Genomic DNA, 22141 nt, shown 5'->3' on the forward strand with positions numbered 1-22141 from the left:
AATTTACATTTTTAAAGTGACACTGTAAGAATAATTCAATAATTCAACCTACTTAAACTGAAAGAAATACTCAAATATTAAACTGTTACAAAAGGTTTTGTGATCAAGATGCTAAAACAGAACCTATTTTAAACAATGAAGTCTTCCAAAATTATAATCTAAAAAATACAGACGATTTAAGTAAATGCTCTATGTAGCCCTTAATAAATCCAGAATTTGACAACTGAGTAAAGAGAGCAATATAAGTTGCTATTCAAGTTTTCTTTGTTTCTCATAAATTGAAAGCTTTCCTTCATTAGAGGATAGGATCAGTGCTAAAACCAGCTTACATGGTAAAAATATATGCTTAAACAAGCAAAATATTGCCAAGCATACATATCATTAGTTACTATTTTAAAAAATGATATTGCTTATGGTAGGTATAAACTTTTGCCAATTTCAAGCCTTCAAAGAACCCTTTCTTAACATTCCCAAAGTTTAGAGTAAAAGCTTTCCTTAATACACATATGAGCCCACGTTGAGTCTACCATAGTTACTCATGCATATCTATTTCTGGTAATATCCTAAATGCATCGCACCTCACAATGCAGGCTCTGGTAACAGGGAATGTTGTAAGATGTGGAAGCACAGGTAATAGACTACAACTGCTTTTGGATTCTGAAGGAATAAGTTTTGGTGTGGTAATGGGGAGGATGGGCACTATTTTAACCCATGTAACCATTTAAAAGCTCTTTGTATCTTAAGAGATGAAGATATTCTACAGAATGAAATAGTACTTTCATTTGAAAAAAATTAAAAATCAAATCAGTTCCTAGAAATGTAGTGGGATAAAAGTAAAGAACAACTACTTTGCCAGAACTAATCAACAATATTGAAAAATAATTTACCAGTTTAAAAATATACATATAAGGGAATTAAACTTTCAATGAATATTCACTATTTTTATTTAGCCAACAGTTTATCCAATGACCATACCTTCTGTCTCTCGTATGTCTAGCACCTTCTTAATCTGAGAAAGAGGCATTAGATGAATATGCTTAAGAGAAGCTGGGGGTCGGGTATGGCCTGGAGGACTCCTAAAAGTACCAATAACCTTGTGTCGTTTTCTTGCTATCTGATTATTGGGGGGGAAAAAAGTTGATGTCAGTAACAAAAACAAAGACCAAATGCTTAAAAATAAAATGGCACTAGTCACATAAATCAATATGCAGCTCATTAAGTATCAGTCATTCCAAAATTATCTGTAAGTAGCATAGTTACTCAGAGAAGGCAATGGCACCCCACTCCAGTACTCTTGCCTGGAAAATCCCATGGACGGAGGAGCCTGGTGGGCTGCAGTCCATGGGGTTGCTAAGAGTTGGACACAACTGGGCGACTTCACTTTCACTTTTCACTTTCATGCATTGGAGAAGGACATGGCAACCCACTCCAGTATTCTTAACTGGAGAATCCCAGGGACGGGGGAGCCTGGTGGGCTGCCATCTATGGGGTCGCACAGAGCTGAACACGACTCAAGTGACTTAGGAGCAGCAGCAGCAGCATAGTTACTATGTGACAAATTCATACATGTAACTATGTAACAGAAATGTTCACATTAATATGAAAAGAGCTCAAAAGTCAGGAAAACAGGATCTATGGAAAAGATTACAGAGGTGTGAAAGAACTTAGAAGAATTGTTGTGAGAAATAATGGGATCAAAGGATGAAGGAATCTTCAATAAATGGCCTTGAATTCGGAAAGGGGAATAGTTGCTCTGGGATCACTTCCTTGGGTTCAAAAAAATAACTGACTTCAGTTTAAAAACAGAATTCACAGTTATCTTAGATCCCATGCAAGGAACTGAGGATAAAGGAGCAAATAATATAGAAATGGTTCTGGGTCTCATGACACTTACATACTATTGAGAAATATGAAAATCAAAGTAACAATACATTACAAACTGATGCAAATTATAAAGTCAATGTGCTGATATAACTTTAATTAAACTGGGAACTCACCAAAAGGAGAGACAGATAAAGTATTGCTGGAGAAGACAGGAGCAAAATCAGAAAGGATCCTGTGACTTATGATGTATATAAATTCTGAGAATTTTATAAGGTCTTTAAATTTTTCATTTCTATGAAATCATAGTATATTATTTTGTCTTTTTAAAAGAACATCTCTCTCGGGCTTATGAAAGTGAAAGTCACTCAGTCATGTCTGACTCTGTGACCCCTTGGACTATAAAAAGTCCATGGAATTCTCCAGGCCAGAATACTGGAGTGGGTAGCCTTTCCCTTCTCCAGGGAATCTTCCCAACCCAGGGATCAAACCTAGGTCTCTTGCATTGCATGTGGATTCTTGACCATTTGAGCTTATTTACTAAAAGACACTAACACAAAATAATTTAGATTAAGTTGCTTAATGAATTGAGATTGATTGGTCATATTCATCATGATGAATATGACAAAGTAAGGCTGAAATCTGTGTTGGTTAATGAGAAAAGATCAAAAGGCAGTCAGTATCACATTCACATTGATGCAGAAATATGACACAGATCTATGATACATACCAAATATTAAAAGCCCATTTATATTAATGTGGCAAAAAAAAGTAATTCTTTAACTTCCACTGTAATATTTGAATGTACTTTTAATTTAGCTAAGTAAAATAAATAATTTTAAGGCTCATTTTTAAAAAGGAAAAACAATGACAAGTATTAATACTTATGAAACAAATGCTAGTCCATCAAGGTAAGAACTCAAAATACAGATACATCACCTGTCATATCTAAGTGATGTCAGTTCAGATGTTATTCATTTTAAATGTTTCTAACATTTACCATTCTCTTCATTCCAAATTTGCTCTAAGTTTTGGTGTTAAAAAAAAAAAAAAACAAGCTAAAGAATAAGAGCTTATAAATCTAAAGGTCCAAATTGAATGTTAGAACTGTTATAGTTAATGTGATTTTGACATGGAGACTAAGAGAGAGTAGAAAAAAAGTCAGTGAATTCAGGAAAGATGAAGGAAGTAAGAGGCCAAGCTATGAGATAACAGACTTGGAGGCTACAAGGAAACACCAATGGCACGAATTAGAGTGCAAGGTAAGTCAATGAGCCAGTTGTAGAAGACATCACAAAAACTGAAGGGGAAGTAAAATAAAAAAATTTAAAGCAAGCCACAACTCTCCAAAGATTCAAGAGGATAAAGACCTGGGTTCCATCCCTGGGTTGGGAAGATTCCCTGGAGAACAGGATGGCTACCCACTCCAGTATTCTTGCCTGGAGAATTCTATAGACGGGGAGCCCGGTGGGCTATAGTTTCATCAGCAGGGGATTGTAATTCATTATATTAAATAATCAAGTTATGTCCATCTTCAACAAAATACAGATTTCTCTGCTGGGAAAATGTACTTAATTTTAAAAACAAGTCATAATTATTTTGTAAATCTTGAAGGAATATACATATATACAAGAAGTTCCTAAAATTCTTAATCTAGGCATTTATTTGCAAGGAAATAAACTAAATTTTTATTTTGACATGGATTTGAAGTTATGAAAAAATATCATATTTCTTAATGTTAGGTCCTCTCCTAAAAGCATTCAATTAATAGCATTAAATCAACAATTGGTCTCATCAAAAAAGTGATTAAACTTTACTTTAAACTTCTTTAATCAATTAATTTAATTAAAACTTATTGTTTCAATCAAAGCTTAGTTTTAAAGATTCAATGAAGTCAAACAGCAGTGTTATTACACTGTATTAAGGACAACTTTACCTCCAGGCAGTCATTGAAGAGGAAGAGAGTTACTTGTTCTCCTCTGTCACAGGGGAGCTCACCTAGAGAAATTGTTTCAACTCGCTGAACTAAGCTTCGGTGAGAAGATAAAAGATTAGCCTGAATAGATTGAAAATATTAATAAAAGAGATTACTTCATGGTAAATACTTTTTTAAAGTTATAATTAAAAAGAAAGTTGTGCCAAGATTCTGTTTATATTATAACTGGCAGAATCTAAATACAGCTGACCCTGAACAACACAGGTTTGAGCTGCACTAGTCTACTTACACAGGTTTTCGTTTTTAGTAAATAAGTACTACAGTATTACATGACCCATGATTGGTTGAATCCATGAATACACAAGCACAGAAACAGAGTGCCAACTATCAAGTTATATGCAGATTTTCTTTTACTCTGGGCAGGGGGTTGGTGCCCTTAACTCCCAGTAGTTCAAGGGTCAACTATAACAAAAACAAAAAGAACAAAAAGAATAAGTCGACAATCATCAAAAATGAATACTTACTGGACATCCATCGACCTCATAAACAACATCGAAAATTTGCTTTTGAGCTTCTGTTTTTCTCTTATCCTCATTAATATGGCTGAAAATTAATAAAGTTATTTTTAAAACAACAGACCATAAAAACTGTATATATACACATCTTGTGTCACACACACACACAAAAATCCCTCCATGTGAATATGTCTTAATTTTGATAACCATATCAGTTAATATATTCCCTAAAAGTATCCCACTACATTAAAAAATTCTTCATAGAATCCTTCAGAAAAGTAAGTTTTGCTTTATACTCCTTACTATATTCTCTCTCTCTCACTTTAAACTATACTCATCATACACTTCCTAAAATACATTACACTGGTATAAACTGCAAGTTCAGAAGTTTTAAGTTCAGGTAAGGTTTTATGCAAATCATTCCCAAATTATATGCTAATCATTTCACTGAAATAAAAATTAAGACTATTGCTTCCAGACAAGATGGAATAAGAGGAAAAATACATACTTTGCCCGAAATAACTAAAAAAAAACCCAGCAAAGTATAAAGAAAGAGGTTTTTCAAGTCAATGTCTCAAACAATGCAAGCCTAATTATATCTCATCTACAAAAGGTACATTTTATACCAAAGACATGAATAGTCTAAAAGTAAAATAATGAAAATATCCAGTAAGAGCACAATATATTCCTCTCAAGTGTACATGGTACCTTCACCAGGTTAAGCCATAAAATAAGCCTCAGGAAGTTTAAAAGGATTGAAATAATATAAAGCATATTTTCTATAAATGGTGAAGTAAAATTAGAAAATTAGTATCAAAAGGAAACTTCAACAATTCACAAATATGTGGTAATTAAATAGCAAACTCCTGAACCAATAAGTCAAGACATAATCACAAGGGAAATCAGAAAATAGTTTCAGCTAAAAACAAAAACCAAGAACATGACTAAAGTAGTGTTTAAAGGGAAATTTATAGCTAGTAAACAATTAAAAAAATAAGCTCAAATCAATATCCTAATCTTCTACTTTAAGACACATGGAGGGGGGAGGCGGGAAGAGCAAGCTAAATCTAAAGCATGCAGAAAAAAGGAAATCAAAAGATATGAGCTAGTGACTATAAAAATAATAGAAAAAAAAATCAACAAAATTAAAAGCGTCTTTTATGAAAATATGTTAACACTGACTGCATAATTCACAGTTTGTAGAAAGGATCAAGGTAAAGAATGTGTATGTTAAACTACAAAGTATTGAAAAACACTACTATCCTGATCCTAAAATAACAAACCAAAAGCATGACAGTTGGCTGATCAACATATAAAATACAAGTATAAGCAAAAACCAAAATATGCATAATGCTTTCAGTAGCAACAGAAGCTCATATCCATTAATTTGAGCATTATTCCACTGCTAGATCCTTTCACTACAGCTGGTAGTTTCTACACAGGAGCTCCTTACAAGTATTTTAAGAAACTCTATTTCAGGACTTCCATGGAAGCAGTGGTTGAGGATCTGCCTGTCAATGCAGGGACCATAGGTTTGATCCCTGTTTTGGGAAGATTCCACATGCCGAGGAGCAACTAAGCCTGAATGCCACAACTGTTGAGCCCACACACTGAAACTACTGACGCCTGCATGCCTAGAGCCAACAAGAGAAGCCACTGCAATAAGGAGCCTGCACACTGCAACAAAAGTAGCCCCTGCTCTCTGCAACTAGATAAAGCTTGCATGCAGCAACTAAGACCTAGTGCAGCCAAATAAAGAATCCAGGTGCTAGGTTTTATAACATAAAAAAAAAAAAGAAAGAAACTCTATATCATACAGAAGCACCTCATAGAATCTCAGAAGCTATTTAATTAAATCAACTGAATATGCTTATATGTAAGTTCAAAAAGGTGCTATATCCTCATCCTTCAGGAAGCAAAACAACAGCAATACAGCTTTTAATTCTGATCATATTAGTAAAAAAAAAAAAAAAAAATCACTTCTGATCAATGCTGTCTCCAAGTTAGCCCTGCAGTAGCAGCTTAAGTTTAATAATCAATTCCCCTAGTAAATTTCACTGAGTTCGTACTTTGAATACATCTCCAACAAACCCTATCAATTTAAGTCCACAGAATTCAAAGTAAGAAAAAAAAGTCAAAGCTAATGTGAAAAACGTATTAACCTTTTCATTTCATCATGGTCAAATTCCCAAATTCCATTTGGGTAGTTAATAAGAATATGAAGACAAAAACAAGCTAAGACTGGAATATATGAAGAAAATGTCTATTGATGCATTTATAACATTTTCAAATTTCTAAACCACTGTTACCCTCTCTACATGCATACGTTCACAAGTATGTTTTTGATTAATCATATTTTTACAATATTTCTAACATTTTAATATGTGACTACACTACTAAAAATAATTTAGATACTATTTTACAGAATTTTGTTATTGATCTTTTTCTATTTACGATTCTAATTGTTCCACCAATTCCACTGTAAATCTAAGGAATAACAAAAAAATTGAAATAATGTACTCACGTCATTACTTCCTTTAGTGATCCAATAGCTTTTTCTAGAGTGCTTTTGTCAGGATTTTCTTCAGATGTGTGCTTCTTAAGATCTGTAATATTTTATCAAATATTTTTTCTATGATTAAAAGAAATTCAATGGTTTTCCCATTATGACTTAAAAATGCTGTCCACTGTGACAGACACAGGTTAATTTAAAAAAATAGTATCTAACTTTTCCTTTAAAAAAAAAGGTTTTATACAATGTTCCCTTAAGAATGAGTTTCCAAGGTGGTGCTAGTGGTAAACAACCCACTTGCCAATATAAGAGACATTAAGAGATATGGGTTCAACCCCTGGGTCGGAAAGATTCCCTGAAGGAGGAAATGGCACCCCATTCCAGTATTACTGCTGGGAGAATCCCATGGACAAAGGAGCCTGGTGGGCTACAGGCCACAGGGCTGCAAAGAGTCAGACACGACTGAGTATCTGAGCACCCTTAAGAGCTCTCTTCTTTAATGTATTAAATAAGTTTCCACATTTTTTCACTGAATACATTTTCAGAATATGTACCAGATTTTCTTTCACTATTTCAATTCCCTTCTAGTAAAGTTTGATGACTCCTAAATTTTTCAAACTCTCTCTGAATTCATGATCCTCAATTAACTAAGAAGTCATTATACATGCTATACTTCATAGTGGGCCCCATGGCTCCATCACACAGAGCAGATGGTGTGAAGAGAAGATTTTGTTTAGTTTATAGTTTTAATGAGGTGCTTAGACTTTGACTCTTCTTACCCAAGTTGCTTATAATGTTCTACCCAACGGTTCCCTATATCTCCCCCCGCCCCGACCTAATCTTTTAAGTGGAATAATAGAAGAAAGGCTTTAGATATCAAGTTCATTTTAGTCATGATAACATTTGATGGATTCCTATAAGTACTTAATAAAACAATAATGGAGATAAGTAAGAAATAGCCTATTTTGTAAAGTTAAAAAGGTTGCATATTCATATATTTTCCTTATCTGTAAAATAGAATAGTTTTTAAAGACTGTGGAAATCATTTTATATGCTAATAATTCTAAAGTATATTAGATAACCTAAAAGAGAATAAAAATTACCAATTTTTGTAGTTCCTACCACAATTCATAGTTTAACCAATATATTTCAAAGACAATAATAGATAAAAAGAGTCAGAAACTTAGCCTCCTTAACTGCTACACACACTATTGTAGTTAAGGTCTGGAGGTCAAATTGCTTTGTTATACTTATTCCTGTTTTATGCAATTTAGTTCTCATACTTAAATTTAAAAGTATAAAATATAAATTTAAAAACTGAAAAACTGACACTGTTCTAGACCTATTCACTACTTTAGTCAGGAAAATATAAAAGCATATAAATACACCTTTCTTTTCATGCAGGTATAATTTATTTATAAAAATTAACTCTGCTATAGATGTCCTTTTCATTGAAATCTATAATTTAAGTTTTAGAATATATGGATGGATGTCTCAAGAGTATTCTACAAACTATAAGTAAAAAAACATTAAGATCAAGCAGAAAGAATTTTACTAAGAGTCAGAAAAAGACTAAATAACTTCAGACATAGTAATCATCTCTCATCTTGTGATTTTGTGGGTGAATTTTATGTGGATGTAAACTCTTTGGGAGTTAGTGACATATCATGAAATATAAGAAGACTTTTAGGAGAGAGGCAGAAAGTTCAATACTAGTCAGCAAAACTGATTTCACAACAAATAAAGCATTTCTAGGTCAGAGTGAATTTTTGTAGCACCAGTGATTATTCAGATTATCCATAAAGATATTTTCTACATAAAAGAGACAAACTTTAAAACTGAAACCTAAAAGCACTTTGAAAATGAGAAATTTGCCAATTTTTTAGAATAAAACAATTACATAAAAACATCCAAAATTGTCTGGAAAGATATCAGACAAGTACCATTTAAAAGTAATGCAACGCTGGGTAACCTCTGTACTGGTCGGATGAGAAGTTCAACAAGGCTTTGCCGTCCACATTCTGGCTTAGCTTGGTTTATCTGGAAAGAATTAATTTATTCAAAATTTATTTTGAATGTTTTCTGCAAAGGTTATTATATATTACATTTATTAGATTACACCTTATCATTTGTGCCCTGATAAGAATGGGAGAAGCAGGGTGGTAGTTGTTCTCTGGCAGATTATTGTGGTTTAGTAATCCCCCAAGGCCTGAAATAGCCTCCTGGCAAGCCAAGGATTAACACCTTAAATAGAGAGTGAGTTCCTCTAAGCACTCTTACACATTTCATTTCAGTTTTTCTTAAATCTATATCATTAAAAAGGAAAAAAAAATAAAAATATTAATTATGCTGATACCATTTGGATAAACAAAGTAAGCCACCAATAAGAAAATCACTAAAAGCAAAGCAAAATCTCATTGGCAAATTTTTAGAAGTGTTTGAGAATATGCCTAACTTAAAAAACATATACACACAACATTCATATTCACTCAGCTGCCTCTTGGATCCTGCTTGTGGCATATCAAACCTTCTGATGCTAAATATCACTGCACTTTCAAGTAAAACTAAACACATAACATTAAGGTATTCTGACGTGGATATATCTTTACTAAAAGATACATCTTTACTATTAAAATTTAATTTTAATAAATTCCTTCAGAAAATAATTCTGATTTTTATTTGAAAGAAATATACATTACCTTCAGAAAAGCATGAAATCTTGGTTTCTGTTTTTCACATTTAATAATAGTTTCCTTGCTCATTTCAAAGAAGTTCACAAAGGGAGGATAGATTTTTACCAAATCTTTGGACTAGTAACAAACAAACAAAAAAAGCCAAACCCATTAATTCGTGATGGCTGTTACCCTTAGTCAATGAAACTTAAAGTTCAATAACCAGTAGTCAAAATCTGACATATCAGATGCAAAAGAAAAGTTCAAAATACATTTCTTCTCAAGGTAAATACAGGAAGTTTATTTCATAAACTTCACACTAACTAGTGAGTTAATTGCTAAAGAAAATGCATCAATTGTTAAACAGAGCCTAAAACCTGAAAAGCAAATAAATACTCAGAAACAAACAAAAGTTGACATACTTTTAACTTCAATATAAGCTTATTATATTGATAAACATGACAAAGTTTTAAAACTTTTATTAATTTAGAATATAGTAGCAATTATAACTGATCTATGAAGAACCCAAGAACACGCTGTTATCTTTTGAAGGATCCAAACAACCATTAAAAGACCTACTGTACTGGGCAATTTTGAAATACAAGGAAAATGTCTTGACAAATTGAGACCAACAGATACCAAAAAGATCTGGGACAATAATTTGCATATCTGAAAGTCTCAGTTAACCAGAAAGAACATCTAATGGCTATACAGTAAGGATTAAAGTTAGGAGACCTTAGAAATCAAAACTAAATAAGAATCCAAGGGACTGAAACTTATGGGGTTGGAATGAATCATATCCAAAGAGACTGAAGGAAATTTATAAAATCTGTTTGTGGCACCTCATTCAAAATTAATATACTTTATTTAATAAACTTAACCTATGTTTCTTAGACAAGAAACAGTTCATTGGAAGGTTTTACGCAGACACAAAGACAGTACAAAGTGCTATCAACTAAAGAAAGAAAAAAATAAAACTCAACTGTAGAAAACTAAAAAATCATTAACCTATGGCTGTTTATGATAGGCAAATAACATGATATATGGTAAAATGACTGTAACACAACAGTTAATAATAAAGATGAGCTATCAGGAAAGTGTTGGATTGTCTATGGAAGGCATGTTTCAGAAGACAAGAACACTTTCAAAATATTTTACAAACACAACAATGCCTAAGTTTTTTAAAAAGTTCTCACATTTAAACAGGTAACTTTCATTCCCTGCCATTTCTTGATGAGATGATACTTTAATCTGAATACTTAAAAAAATAAATAAAACTCTTACATATTTAAGAAAGATATCACCAATGCTTTTGCTCTCATCCCAATTAACAATAAGGTCTTCAAGATCATCCTGAAAAAACACAAAATGAGACAATAAGTGATTCTGGCAATCACTTTAAGCATCTCTTAAAATCTGAACATTCATTTAAAAGACATAATTTACAGAGTACCTTAATTTGGCATATATAACAATAACATTCTTTCTCAATAGGAAATTAACTTTTTGACTGCAAGAAAAATATCCTTTGAAAAATAATTAAGAAAACATAAAGAATGTCAAATCAATAAGACTAAGTCTAATTTCCCAGTATGATGTGGAAGTATAATTAATTTAACTGTACAGCTGATTGGCTCACTAAAGAATTAATTAATTATAGAAAAGCACCCTTGATCTTGGCTGCTGAAGCATCAGCCATTAGAAACTGTAATCTATAAAGAGGTCAGCTAACGTTACTTAAAGGGCCAAATGGTAAATATTTTAAGGCTTACAGGCCATATGGTTTCTGTCATAAGTCCTCAATTCTGTATTTGTAGAATGGAATCATAAACAATATATAAATAATTGTGAGTGGCTGTGTACCAATAAAACTCTCTTTATGAAAGTAAGCGAAACTTTACCAAAATGCTAAACTGGCTGGATTTGGTCCATTGATCTTTCCTAGGCAGTAAAATTTCTCAATCAGCATCCTAAAATATTACTTATTTGTAAAAATTTAGAAGATATTTAAAAGCTTTCTGAGATAATAAAACCAGATGATAAAATGAGATGGCAAGAAATGACTAACTGAAATTCTAAAAAAAAGTAACTTTAAAGTAGAAATTAATCAATAAACTTATACAAGAGATTCTCAAACTGTTACATACAGACACTCTCCCAACAGATATTTTTAGTGGGATCCATAAGATCAAACTATTTTCATTACAATATCAAGGCATTATTTGACTCCTTGATTCTCTCATAAGGATACAACATGGAGGCGACATGATGTATGATACCGCAATAGAATGAATTAAGTAGACAGGAGAAACAAGTTTTTCTATTGAGCCAGACAAAAAACAAAAAGCAAAACAAATCAACATCACTCTTCACTGTTTCTGTTTTGGAAATTACTTATTTTCAAAAAGAACATGTTATTTATGCTACCACATAAGGAGTCATTATTATTAACATATATTTTTAAAATTGCATGAATTCAGTTCAGTTCAGTTGAGTCGCTCAGTCATGTCTAACTCTTTGCAACCCCATGGACTGTAGCACATCAGGCCTCTCTGTCCACCACCAGTTCCTGGAGCTTGCTCAAACTCATGTCGATTGAGTTGGTGATGCCATCCAAATCATCTCATCCTCTGTCATCCCCTACCTCTCCCACCTTAATCTTTCCCAGCATCAGGGTCTTTTCAAATAAGTCCGTTCTTTACCTCAGGTGGCCAAAGTATTGGAGTTTCAGCTTCAGCATCGGTCCTTCCAATGAACACCCAGGACTGATCTCCTTTAGGATGGACTGGTTGGATCTCCTTGCAGTCCAAGGGACTCTCAAGAGTCTTCTCCAACACCACACTTCAAAAGCATCAATTCTTTGGCACTCAGCTTTCTTTACATTCCAACTCTCACATCCATACATGACTATTGGAAAAAACATAGCTTTGACTATAGGTACCTTTGTTGGCTAACTAATGTCTCTGCTTTTTAATAGGTTGTCTAGATCGGTCATAGCTTTTCTTCTAAAGAGCAACCATCTTTTAATTTCATGGCTGCAATCACCATCTGCAGTGATTTTGGAGCCCCCCAAAGTAAAGTCTGTCACTGCTTCCATTGTTTCCCATCTAGTTGCCATAAGTGGTGGGACAGGATACCATGATTTTAGTTTTCTGAATGCTGAGTTTTAAGCCAGCTTTTTCATTCTCCTCTTTCACTTTCATCAAGAAGCTCTTTCATTCCTCTTCGCTTTCTGCCATTAGGATAGTGTCATCTGCATACCTAGGGTTATTGATATTTCTCTCCTGGCAATCTTGATTCCAGCTTGTGCTTCATCTAGCCCAGAATTTCTCATGATGTACTCTGCCTATAAGTTAAATAAGCAGAGTGACAATATAGCCTTGACATACTTCTTCCCAATTTGGAACCAGTCCACTGTTCCATGTCTGGTTCTAACTGTTGCTTCTTGACCTGTATACAGATTTCTCAGGAGGCAGGTCAGGTGGTCTGGTATTCCCACCTCTTTCAGAATTTTCCACAGCTTATTGTGATCCTCACAGTCAAAGGCTTTAGTGTAGTCAATGAAGCAGAAGTAGATGTTTTTCTGGAACTCTCTTGCTTTTTCCATGATCCAGCAGGTGTTGGCAATTTGATCTCTGGTTCCTCTGCCTTTTCTAAAACCATCTTGAACATCAGGAAGTTCACGGTTCACGTATTCCTGAAGCCTGGCTTGGAGAACTTTGAGCATTACTTTGCTAGCATGCGAGATGAGTACAATTGTGCGGTAGTTTGAGCATTCTTTTGCATTGCCTTTCTTTGGGATTGGAATGAAAACTGACCTTTTCCAGTCCTGTGGCCACTGCTGAGTTTTCCAAATTTGCTGACATACTGAGTGCAGCACTTTCACAGCATCATCTTTTAGGATTTGAAATAGCTCAACTAAAATTCCATCACCTCCACTATCTTTGTTCATAGTGATGCTTCCTAAGGTCTACCTGACTTTGCATTCCAGGCTGTCTGGCTCTAGGTGAGTGATCACAGCATCATGGTCATCTGGGTCATGAAGATCTCTTTTGTATTCTTGCTACCTCCTCTCAATATTGTATATCCACATACAAAAAGATGATCTTTAAACCTTCACCCTAGCCAAAAATGAACTCAAGATAAGTTATAGATCTAACTGTAAGAGCTAAAACAATACAACTTCTAGAAGAAAACATAGGAGAAAATCTTCAAAATCTTGGGTTAGGCAAAAATTTCTTAGACATAACAGCAAAAGCATATTACATTTAAAAAAATGGATAAACAGGACTTCATCAAAATTAAAAATTTTGGTACTTCAAAAGACACCATTAAAAAAATGAAATATGCAACAATAGGCTGGGAGGAAATATCTGCAAAATACATAGCTGATAAAGGACTTGTACCAAGAATTTACAGAGAACCTTTACAACTTGGTAAGCCAACACACAACCCAACCAAAAAATGGGCACCACATCTAAGCACACATTTCACAAGGATAATATACAAATGAAAAAGCAGCAGATGAAAAGATGCTCAACATCATTAATCATTAGGGAAATGCAAATAAAATCATTTTATATCCTAGAATGGTTATAAAGGAAAACGTGTAAGTACCGGCAAGAATGGACAGAAATTTGAATGCTGATACATTACTATTAAGAATATAAAATGATGGAAAAACCTGATAGTTTCTCAAAATTTTTAAATGAAGACTGCCAATATAACCCAGCAATTCTACTCGTAAGTATCTATAGAAGAGAATGAAAACACACCCAAACAAAGATCTGCAAACAATGTTCATATTAGCATGATTCATAACTGCCAAAAACTGGAAACAACGTAAGTTTCTATCAACTGGTGAATGGATAAAGAAATGCAGCATATCCTTATAATGGACTACTACCTGGCCACACAAAGGAACAAACTACTAACGTGCTAAATCATAGATGAAATTCAAAAATATACTAAGTTAAAGAAGCCAGACATAAGACAGTATCTATTATATATTTATGTTTATATGGGATGTCTAGAAAAGGCAAATTTCTAAGACAGAAAGTAGATTAGTGGTTTCCTGGACCAGGGCTAGGAATGGGCATGAAGGATCTTAGTGGGTAAGATGAAGATGTCCTAAAATGTACATGGTGACGGCTGCCTGATTTGGTGACTTATTAAAATCACTGAATCATATATTTTTAAAAGTATTTTTAAACTTTCTGTTTCAATTTCAAAAACAATTAATATGAATAAATAAAACCCACATAAACCACAGCAATCCACTCCAGTACTCTTGCCTTGAAAATCTCATGGATGCAGGAGCCTAGGGTCGCTAGGAGTCAGACACGACTGAGCGACTTCACTTTCACTTTTCACTTTCATTCGTTAGAGAAGGAAATGGCAACCCACTCCAGTGTTCTTGCCTTAAGAATCCCAGGGACAGGGGAGCCTGGTGGGCTACTGTCTATGGGGTCGCACAGAGTCAGACACGACTGAAGCGACTTAGCAACAGCAGCAAATACAAGTTCCTCAATCATTTTTTAAGAATGAAAAGGGATCCTGAAACCAAATAATTTAAGAACCATTATCCTATACTCTGGGCTTCCTTTGTGGCTCAGCTGGTAAAGAATTCGCCTGCAGTGCGGGAAACCTGGGTTAGATACCTGCGTTGGGAAGATCCCCTGGAGAAAGGAAAGGCTACCCACTCCAGTATTCTGGCCTGGAGAATTCCATGGACTGTAGAGCCCATGGGGTCGCAAAGAGTCGGACACGACTGAGCAACTTTCACTTCACTTCACTTCACATTCTATACTCTGCAAATTCAGAAAAGTCAAATGGGAAAAAATTTACTTTCAGTAGCATTAAGGTGAACTCAAGCAAAAATAATTAAACAGCCTACAGAGTCAAGAATTAAGATTTAACTATTTAAAATTGCACTTGAATGAAACAAGAGAATAAAAGGATTATACATAAGAATAATATTGGAACAATATAATGCAGTGAATTCTAGCACTGACTAGTCTGTTTTAAATACTGGCTCTAGAGCCTGTTAAGTGTTGTGCCCTTGGGCAAATTACTTAACCTATAAGTGCCTCAATTTTTTATTCTGAGAAATAAGTATATAAATGACTCCTATCTTATAAAGGATTAAATTAGCTAATATTTGTATAGCACTTAGAAGAAACCCTAACAGAGAGTAGTGCTCAGTAAGTTACTAGTAACTATCTTTTCCTATGTATTTAATATAAATATGGGAGCTATTTAGAAAACTGTGATGTAAAAGAGAAAAACCTATAGCTCTGCAAATATAATCTAGTGGTACATTTTTAATGTGTAAACAATTACAGGATGGCGGTATATAGTTATATGAGACCACTGTAATCAGAAAGCAAAATAATCTCTAGGCCACCTGAAAAAGTCTACTGTTTCTGGTTAACCTTTAAATCCTTAAGCCTGTTGATTAAATAAAGATCTCTGCCCTAATCACTTGGTCAGCTCAGAGACTAAGTAATAAAGAAACTAAGGCTTAGAGAAATTAACTTGCCCCAAATCACACAGTTGTGAACCAGTATTCACACTCATGCTTGTCTGACTCCAGATTCCACGTTATTCTACTAGACCTATAGCACAGCTATCACCATTAGAAATGGGGAGTCAGGTGGGCAGGTGAGCCCCCAAGAGCATTAGTCATACTGCCGTCATTTCTTACAATGTTTCTGTGGGAATATGCTTGACTCAGTTTAGTACAGACCCTGGGACATGTCTCCTCCTTGTCCATATACAATTCTCCATAGGATGCTCCCAACATTACCTCCTGGCAGTAAGAAAGGAAAACTCTATAGTTCTAAGACATTGAGCATAGAGCTCCCAAAGCCTATTTAAAAAGTAGAGAAAGCTGTAAACAGATTGGCCTAAAAAAGTTAAGCTCTTTCTTTTCTTCCTTGCTAAGATTTCTTCTATACCATTACCATCTACTTTTACACAAAATGGGTTTCTCTTTTACTTAGCTCACTGCACAAGACACCAAATCAGCAGATTACCCAATACAAACCTATTCCTGAAACAAGTTCAAAGTACCCTGAGACTTAACACTAAATTAACAAATAACAAAGCATAAACATAGAAAGAAAAGGTCCTCCCTCAACTCCTCTTTCTCTTTTGTTTCTTCATGCTGCTGCTGCTAAGTCACTTCAGTAGTTCCATATAAAAGCAGGCATTTGCGCATCAAGAACCAATGCTGATTAGCACTGAAAAGGAAAAATTCACACACAGAAAAAGATGCTGATAACAATCTCAGACATCCTCATCTTAAGCTAACTATTAGCATGCTATAAGTTGCAGACAAATGAAGAATGAGGCTAAAGGTGTACACATGATATCTAAGATGACAAAATAAATTTAACTTCCAGTCCTGATTTGGACATTTAAAAAGTAGCATGACCAATATTCAGTCAATATCTACTGACACAAATCTAACTGCCAGAGAGTGGTTGTAAACACAGTGGGTGAAAAATGATTCTAATCCTTCACAAAACAACCACTCATGATTCAGACACTACTATCCCCATTTTACAGAGAAGAAAACTGAAGCAATTAAATAAAGTTAACTTACTTTGAACCCAAATCTTCTTTATTCCACAGTCCAAATTTGTAACAACTATGCAATGTTATAAAATACAAATACCAATGCTTCTTAGGAATACCATACCAATGTGATATGAAAAACTGTACAAGTTTAAGCCATATTTACATGATTTACTCATTTACATACTAAAAGAATGTATCTACAGCATGATAATCAAGAAGCAATATAGCAGTAGTAAATTAGGACATGGAAAGAACCGAAATGTCCGTGAATTAATGAATGGATAAAGAAACTGTGCTATATACAATGAAATATTAATTAGCCATGAAAAAGCCATTATGCCTTCTGTAATAGCATGTATAGTCCTTGAGGGCATTATGACACATGAGATAAGTCAGAGAAAAATAAGTACTATATAATCTCACTTACATGTGGAATCTAAAAAAATCCCACAAAAAACAAACACAAAAATCTCATAGGTACAGACTGGCAGTTGCCAGAGACGGGGGAAGGAGGGTGGGTAAAATGGGTAAAGGTGGTCAAAAGGCAAATTTCCAGTTATTTTACTTACTCCAGCCTGAAGATGTAATGTAGAGTATGGTGACTACAGTTAACAATGCTAATTTGTGTATCTGAAAGTTGCCAAGAAAGCAGAACTAGAAAGTTCTCATCATAAAAAAAAAACTGTGTGGTGGTAGATCTTAACTCAACACTGTGGTGTTCATTTTGCAATACATACCCATATGAATCCATTATTGCTGTATACCTAAAACTAACACAATGTTACATGTTAATTTTATCTCAAAAAAAAGGGGGTTGGGAGCAAGAAAACATAAGGGTTTAGGAGAACAGACTCTGAAGTCAGATAAAAAAGGGTTCAAAGTCAATGCCCAGCATTCATTAGATGATTGACTTTAGAAAAATAATTTAATCTCTGTACATAGCAGTTTCACATCTGTAAAATGTAGACAATTATAGTATCAACTTCTTGGTAATGTTCAGTGGATGTGGCAGTACCTGACAAAGGGCAGGCTACATTTAAAAGGAGGAAAAGAAAAAAAAAAAAAAAGCTATGCAAAAAAAGACAAAGAAAATACAGCATAATTTTGGGACTATTTGGGTTATGAAATTATAGGTATTTTCTACTTGTTCCTTTTCTCCTTTACTTTACAAATAAATGTTTGACAGCACATATTGGTTTCGTGGTAGGAAAAAAACCACAGGCTTTAATATTTTAAATGCATGAGAAACCTGAAATTAGCTAAAAAACCACTACTACTTGAAATATTGGTACTCCAAGTTTGTAGAAGAAGCTTAAAAATTTGGGTTACACATTAGAAAACTAAAGCGTAACAATCGTTTTCAAAGCTCCAGTGACTCACTAGTGAAGGAAACATAAAAGGAGACACAGATACAGAGTACAACTAATGGCTACCCTTGGGGAGACAGAAGTGAGAAGGGCATACAGCGACAGTGAGGGCACACAGGGTTATTATGAGATTATATGAAATCATGTACGCAAACTTTTCAAAACTGTAAAGCAACATAGAATTTAAATAACCGTTTATTCAGTTAAAAGAAAAAAATTATTATCAACAAAAAAGGTCCAGTGAATCAGAGAACAAAATTTGCCAAACTGAGATTATGATTCTGTACACATAGAAAGTTTATAACATTTTACATTAGGTGGGCATTTGCATGCCCAGAATGGCTACATGACTGACACCAAGTGATCTACAAATTAGCAAGTAAAACACCAAGATGAAAATCTGCTTGCCATTCTACTCTATCTTTATACCTCTCAATGTTTCTCATGAGGGAAAAAAAAAAAAAGACCATTCCAAGAAGACTTTACTCTTCAAATATTCAGAATCCTAATTGGAAATAGGGATAAACTAGCTTGAGATTCCATAGCTTTTTAATCTTTTAAGAAAAAACTCCTTCAAACTTACTTGTAAATCTAGAAACAGGTGAAATATGGTCAAGGATTTTGAAAAAATACAAAATATAAGCATTAGATAAACTGCATTTTTATTAACTTACAGATCTTTCATATTTTTGTCTACAACATGCACTAGAATAAAAAGTAAGTTAATGTATTTGTTTGAAAACATTCTATAACTCAGACTGATCATTTTATTGTAACACGGAGTAAACATCAGAGAAAAGATAAGTTAGCAATAATACTGTGCCTCAAATAAACCTCACTGGCTATGATACTGCCGCAAAGCTGTTATAAACATCAAAACAGGTTGTTCTGAGAAGAAAACTGATCAGTTGTGCTCAGGCATCATATATGAAGAGGAAATAAAGCTAAATTACTTTTAAGAGTTCATCTAAATCTTTCCCCAAATTACTTTACTATGAGAGATTGATACCTGGAATTCAGGGATCCTTCAACAAAGGAAAATTATTATTAAAAAAATAGACAGCATTGTCTTTTACAGTTTTGGCATTTATCTGACTATATACATAGAGAGAGAGAGAGGAATGAATGAAATGATCTCTAACCCTTTCCAACTTCCATTTTTTAAACAACCCAAACAAAAACATACAACCCAAGATGAATAGCAGTAGAAAAACAAGAAAAATAGTACTAGCAAACACATTATCTTAATAGAAAAGACTTTATAAGGTCTAAAGTCTTCGTTTTCAAATTAATCAAAGTAAAAACACAGGTAGCAGGAAAGAAACATTAATAAGGTGCTAGAGCAAAGAGGCAAATGATTCAAAGGAATAAATGAGGGTTAAAAAGTTTTAAATACAAAATTTATTTAGCTAACTAGAAGTACATGAAAAATCATAGGAAATATAAATAATCTAAAAAGAATTACTACCACACTAACATATACAAATTTACCTTTATCTTAGTGTGCACATCAAGGATATCTGGAATACTACCAAAAATAGTCTTAATTTCTTCTGGTGCAAGGATAGGCCCACCTCGTTGTCCTTCCTCTTCCAATGGCACCTGAAATAACTAAAGGGAAAAACAAGACTAGATTAGGTAAACTAGAAGAAGAAAAGAATTTTTAAAAATCTAATATACATACAGTGATAAAGGAGAGATAAGATATTAATGGAAAAGAAAAATACTTCTTCCTAACCTAAATTTGAGACCTTTTCTCATAACATTTTCTAGTCTATTTTATCCTATTGATTTACACATCTGTGTGTGTGTGTATATATATACATAATCTGGTAACAAAATATTAATTGGAATCTAGTAAAAGTTTATCACAGTCCTACAAATCATTAAAATTGTTAGTGTGATACAGAGTAATTTCTACTTTTTTAATTCAAGTTACTAAGGAAGAAAGCAATAAGGAATCATACTCTTAATATAGGTACTAAATATTTTGAACTGATAGCAAAAAAAACTTGCTTTAGGGGAAAAAGACTGGTTTTGAAGCTAGAAGACCTGTCTGTATCCATGCTGCTGCTTCTATCAATCTTAAAAAAATGCTCCTACAACTAGGAAGTGAATTTAGCAAGGTCTTAGGATACAAGGTCAGCAGGCACATGCATGCATGCACACACACATGCACGCAGGCACGCTGAAAAAAAATCATATTTCTATAAACCAGTACTGTACAAACTGAAACCGAAAGTTAAAAAGCAGTATCATTTACAATAAAAAACTAAAATGCTGACGTATAAATAGAATAAATCACGTACATGATGCCGAAAACTACAGAATGTTGATGAAAGAAATCAAAGAAGACCTAGATAAATGAAGACATACGGTCATGGATTGAAAGATTCAACACAGTAAAAATGTCAACTGTCTCCCACCCCCGAATTGACCTAAGGATTTACCCTAATGCCTATCAAAAATGCCAGGACTTTTCATAGATAAAGAAAATCTGATTCTAAAGATTCATATGGAAGGGCAAACAGCTTCTTACTATCAAGCTCCAGTATTCAAGATTGCACAACACTGGTGAAGAGAGAAACATTCAAGATGAACAGAACAGAATACAGACTCTAGAAACAAATCCATGCAAATTTTTTGACAAAGGTGAAAAAGCAATTTAGTGCAGGAAGGCTAGTTGTCCAACACATGGTACTAAAACACCATTTGCCATAGGCAAAACAAATGAACCTCAGCCTAAATATAATCTTTATACAAAAATTAACTCAAAATTAATCATAGACCTAAAGAAAAAACCCACAACTATGAAATATTTAGAAGAAAACTTAGGAGAAAACCTTGTGACTTAGGCTTATGTAAAGAGTATTTAAATATGAAATCAAAAGCATGATGTATAAAAGAAAAAACCTGATAAACTAGACTTTATCAAAACTAAAAACAACTCAGCAAAAAACTTACAAGAAAACATGTTATAGAATAGGAAAAAAATGTCTGCAAATCACATTATCTAACAAAGAACTATATTCAAAATATATAAAGAATTCTCAAAACTCTGGAAAGAAAACAGTCCAATTAAAAACAAGTAAAATCTTTAGTTATTTCAATTAAAACAAGATATACAGATATTAAATAAGGACAAAGATGTTCAGTATCACTAGTCTTTTTGAAATGTAATTAAAGCCAGGATGAGATAATACTACACACATGTTTGAATGGCTAAAATAAAAAACACTGATAACATAAAGCAATGGTGAGGACGTGAGCAACTGGAACTTTTACATGTTGCTGGTTGAAGAGCAAAATTGTACAGCCCCTCTGCAAAAACGCTTGATGGTAAATGGCAATCCATTCCAGTATTCTTGCCCGGAAAATCCCATGGACGGCGGAGCCTGGTAGGCTACCGTCCCTGGAGTCGCAAAGAGTCAGACACGACTGAGAGACTTCAGTTTCACTTTCACTTTGAAATCAAGCATTACTTACCATATGATCCAGCAGTATCACTCCTAGGTGTTTACCCAAGAGAAATGAAAATTTATGTCCATATAAAACTTGTACACAAATGTCTGTAACAGCTCTGTTGATAACCACTCAAAACTGGAAACAACCCAAATGTCCTCCTTTTAATAAGTCAATAGATAAACTGTGGTACATCCATACAGTGGTATACTAGTCACCAAAAGGATCAAACTATTTATACACACAAGTTAGATAAAACCCAAAGGAACAGG

The 22141-nt window shown here is 33.8% G+C and overlaps 1 protein-coding gene across 6 annotated transcripts in view; it reads right to left on the reverse strand.

Moving 5' to 3' along the window:
- Positions 1 to 22141, reverse strand: part of ECT2 (epithelial cell transforming 2) — a 59066-nt gene that overhangs the window by 16019 nt on the left and 20906 nt on the right. For all 6 annotated transcript variants that reach the window (XM_069559823.1, XM_069559820.1, XM_069559815.1 and 3 more), the window contains 8 exons: positions 19899 to 20018; positions 10741 to 10809; positions 9484 to 9594; positions 8728 to 8824; positions 6797 to 6878; positions 4282 to 4360; positions 3758 to 3877; positions 976 to 1114 (listed from right to left, as the gene is read on the reverse strand). In XM_069559823.1, the coding sequence (XP_069415924.1) occupies positions 976 to 1114; positions 3758 to 3877; positions 4282 to 4360; positions 6797 to 6878; positions 8728 to 8824; positions 9484 to 9594; positions 10741 to 10809; positions 19899 to 20018 (817 nt within the window). The remainder of the gene's footprint in view (positions 1 to 975; positions 1115 to 3757; positions 3878 to 4281; positions 4361 to 6796; positions 6879 to 8727; positions 8825 to 9483; positions 9595 to 10740; positions 10810 to 19898; positions 20019 to 22141) is intronic.

This window comes from Ovis canadensis, chromosome 1, assembly GCF_042477335.2.
Source record: "Ovis canadensis isolate MfBH-ARS-UI-01 breed Bighorn chromosome 1, ARS-UI_OviCan_v2, whole genome shotgun sequence".
NCBI lineage: Eukaryota > Metazoa > Chordata > Mammalia > Artiodactyla > Bovidae > Ovis > Ovis canadensis.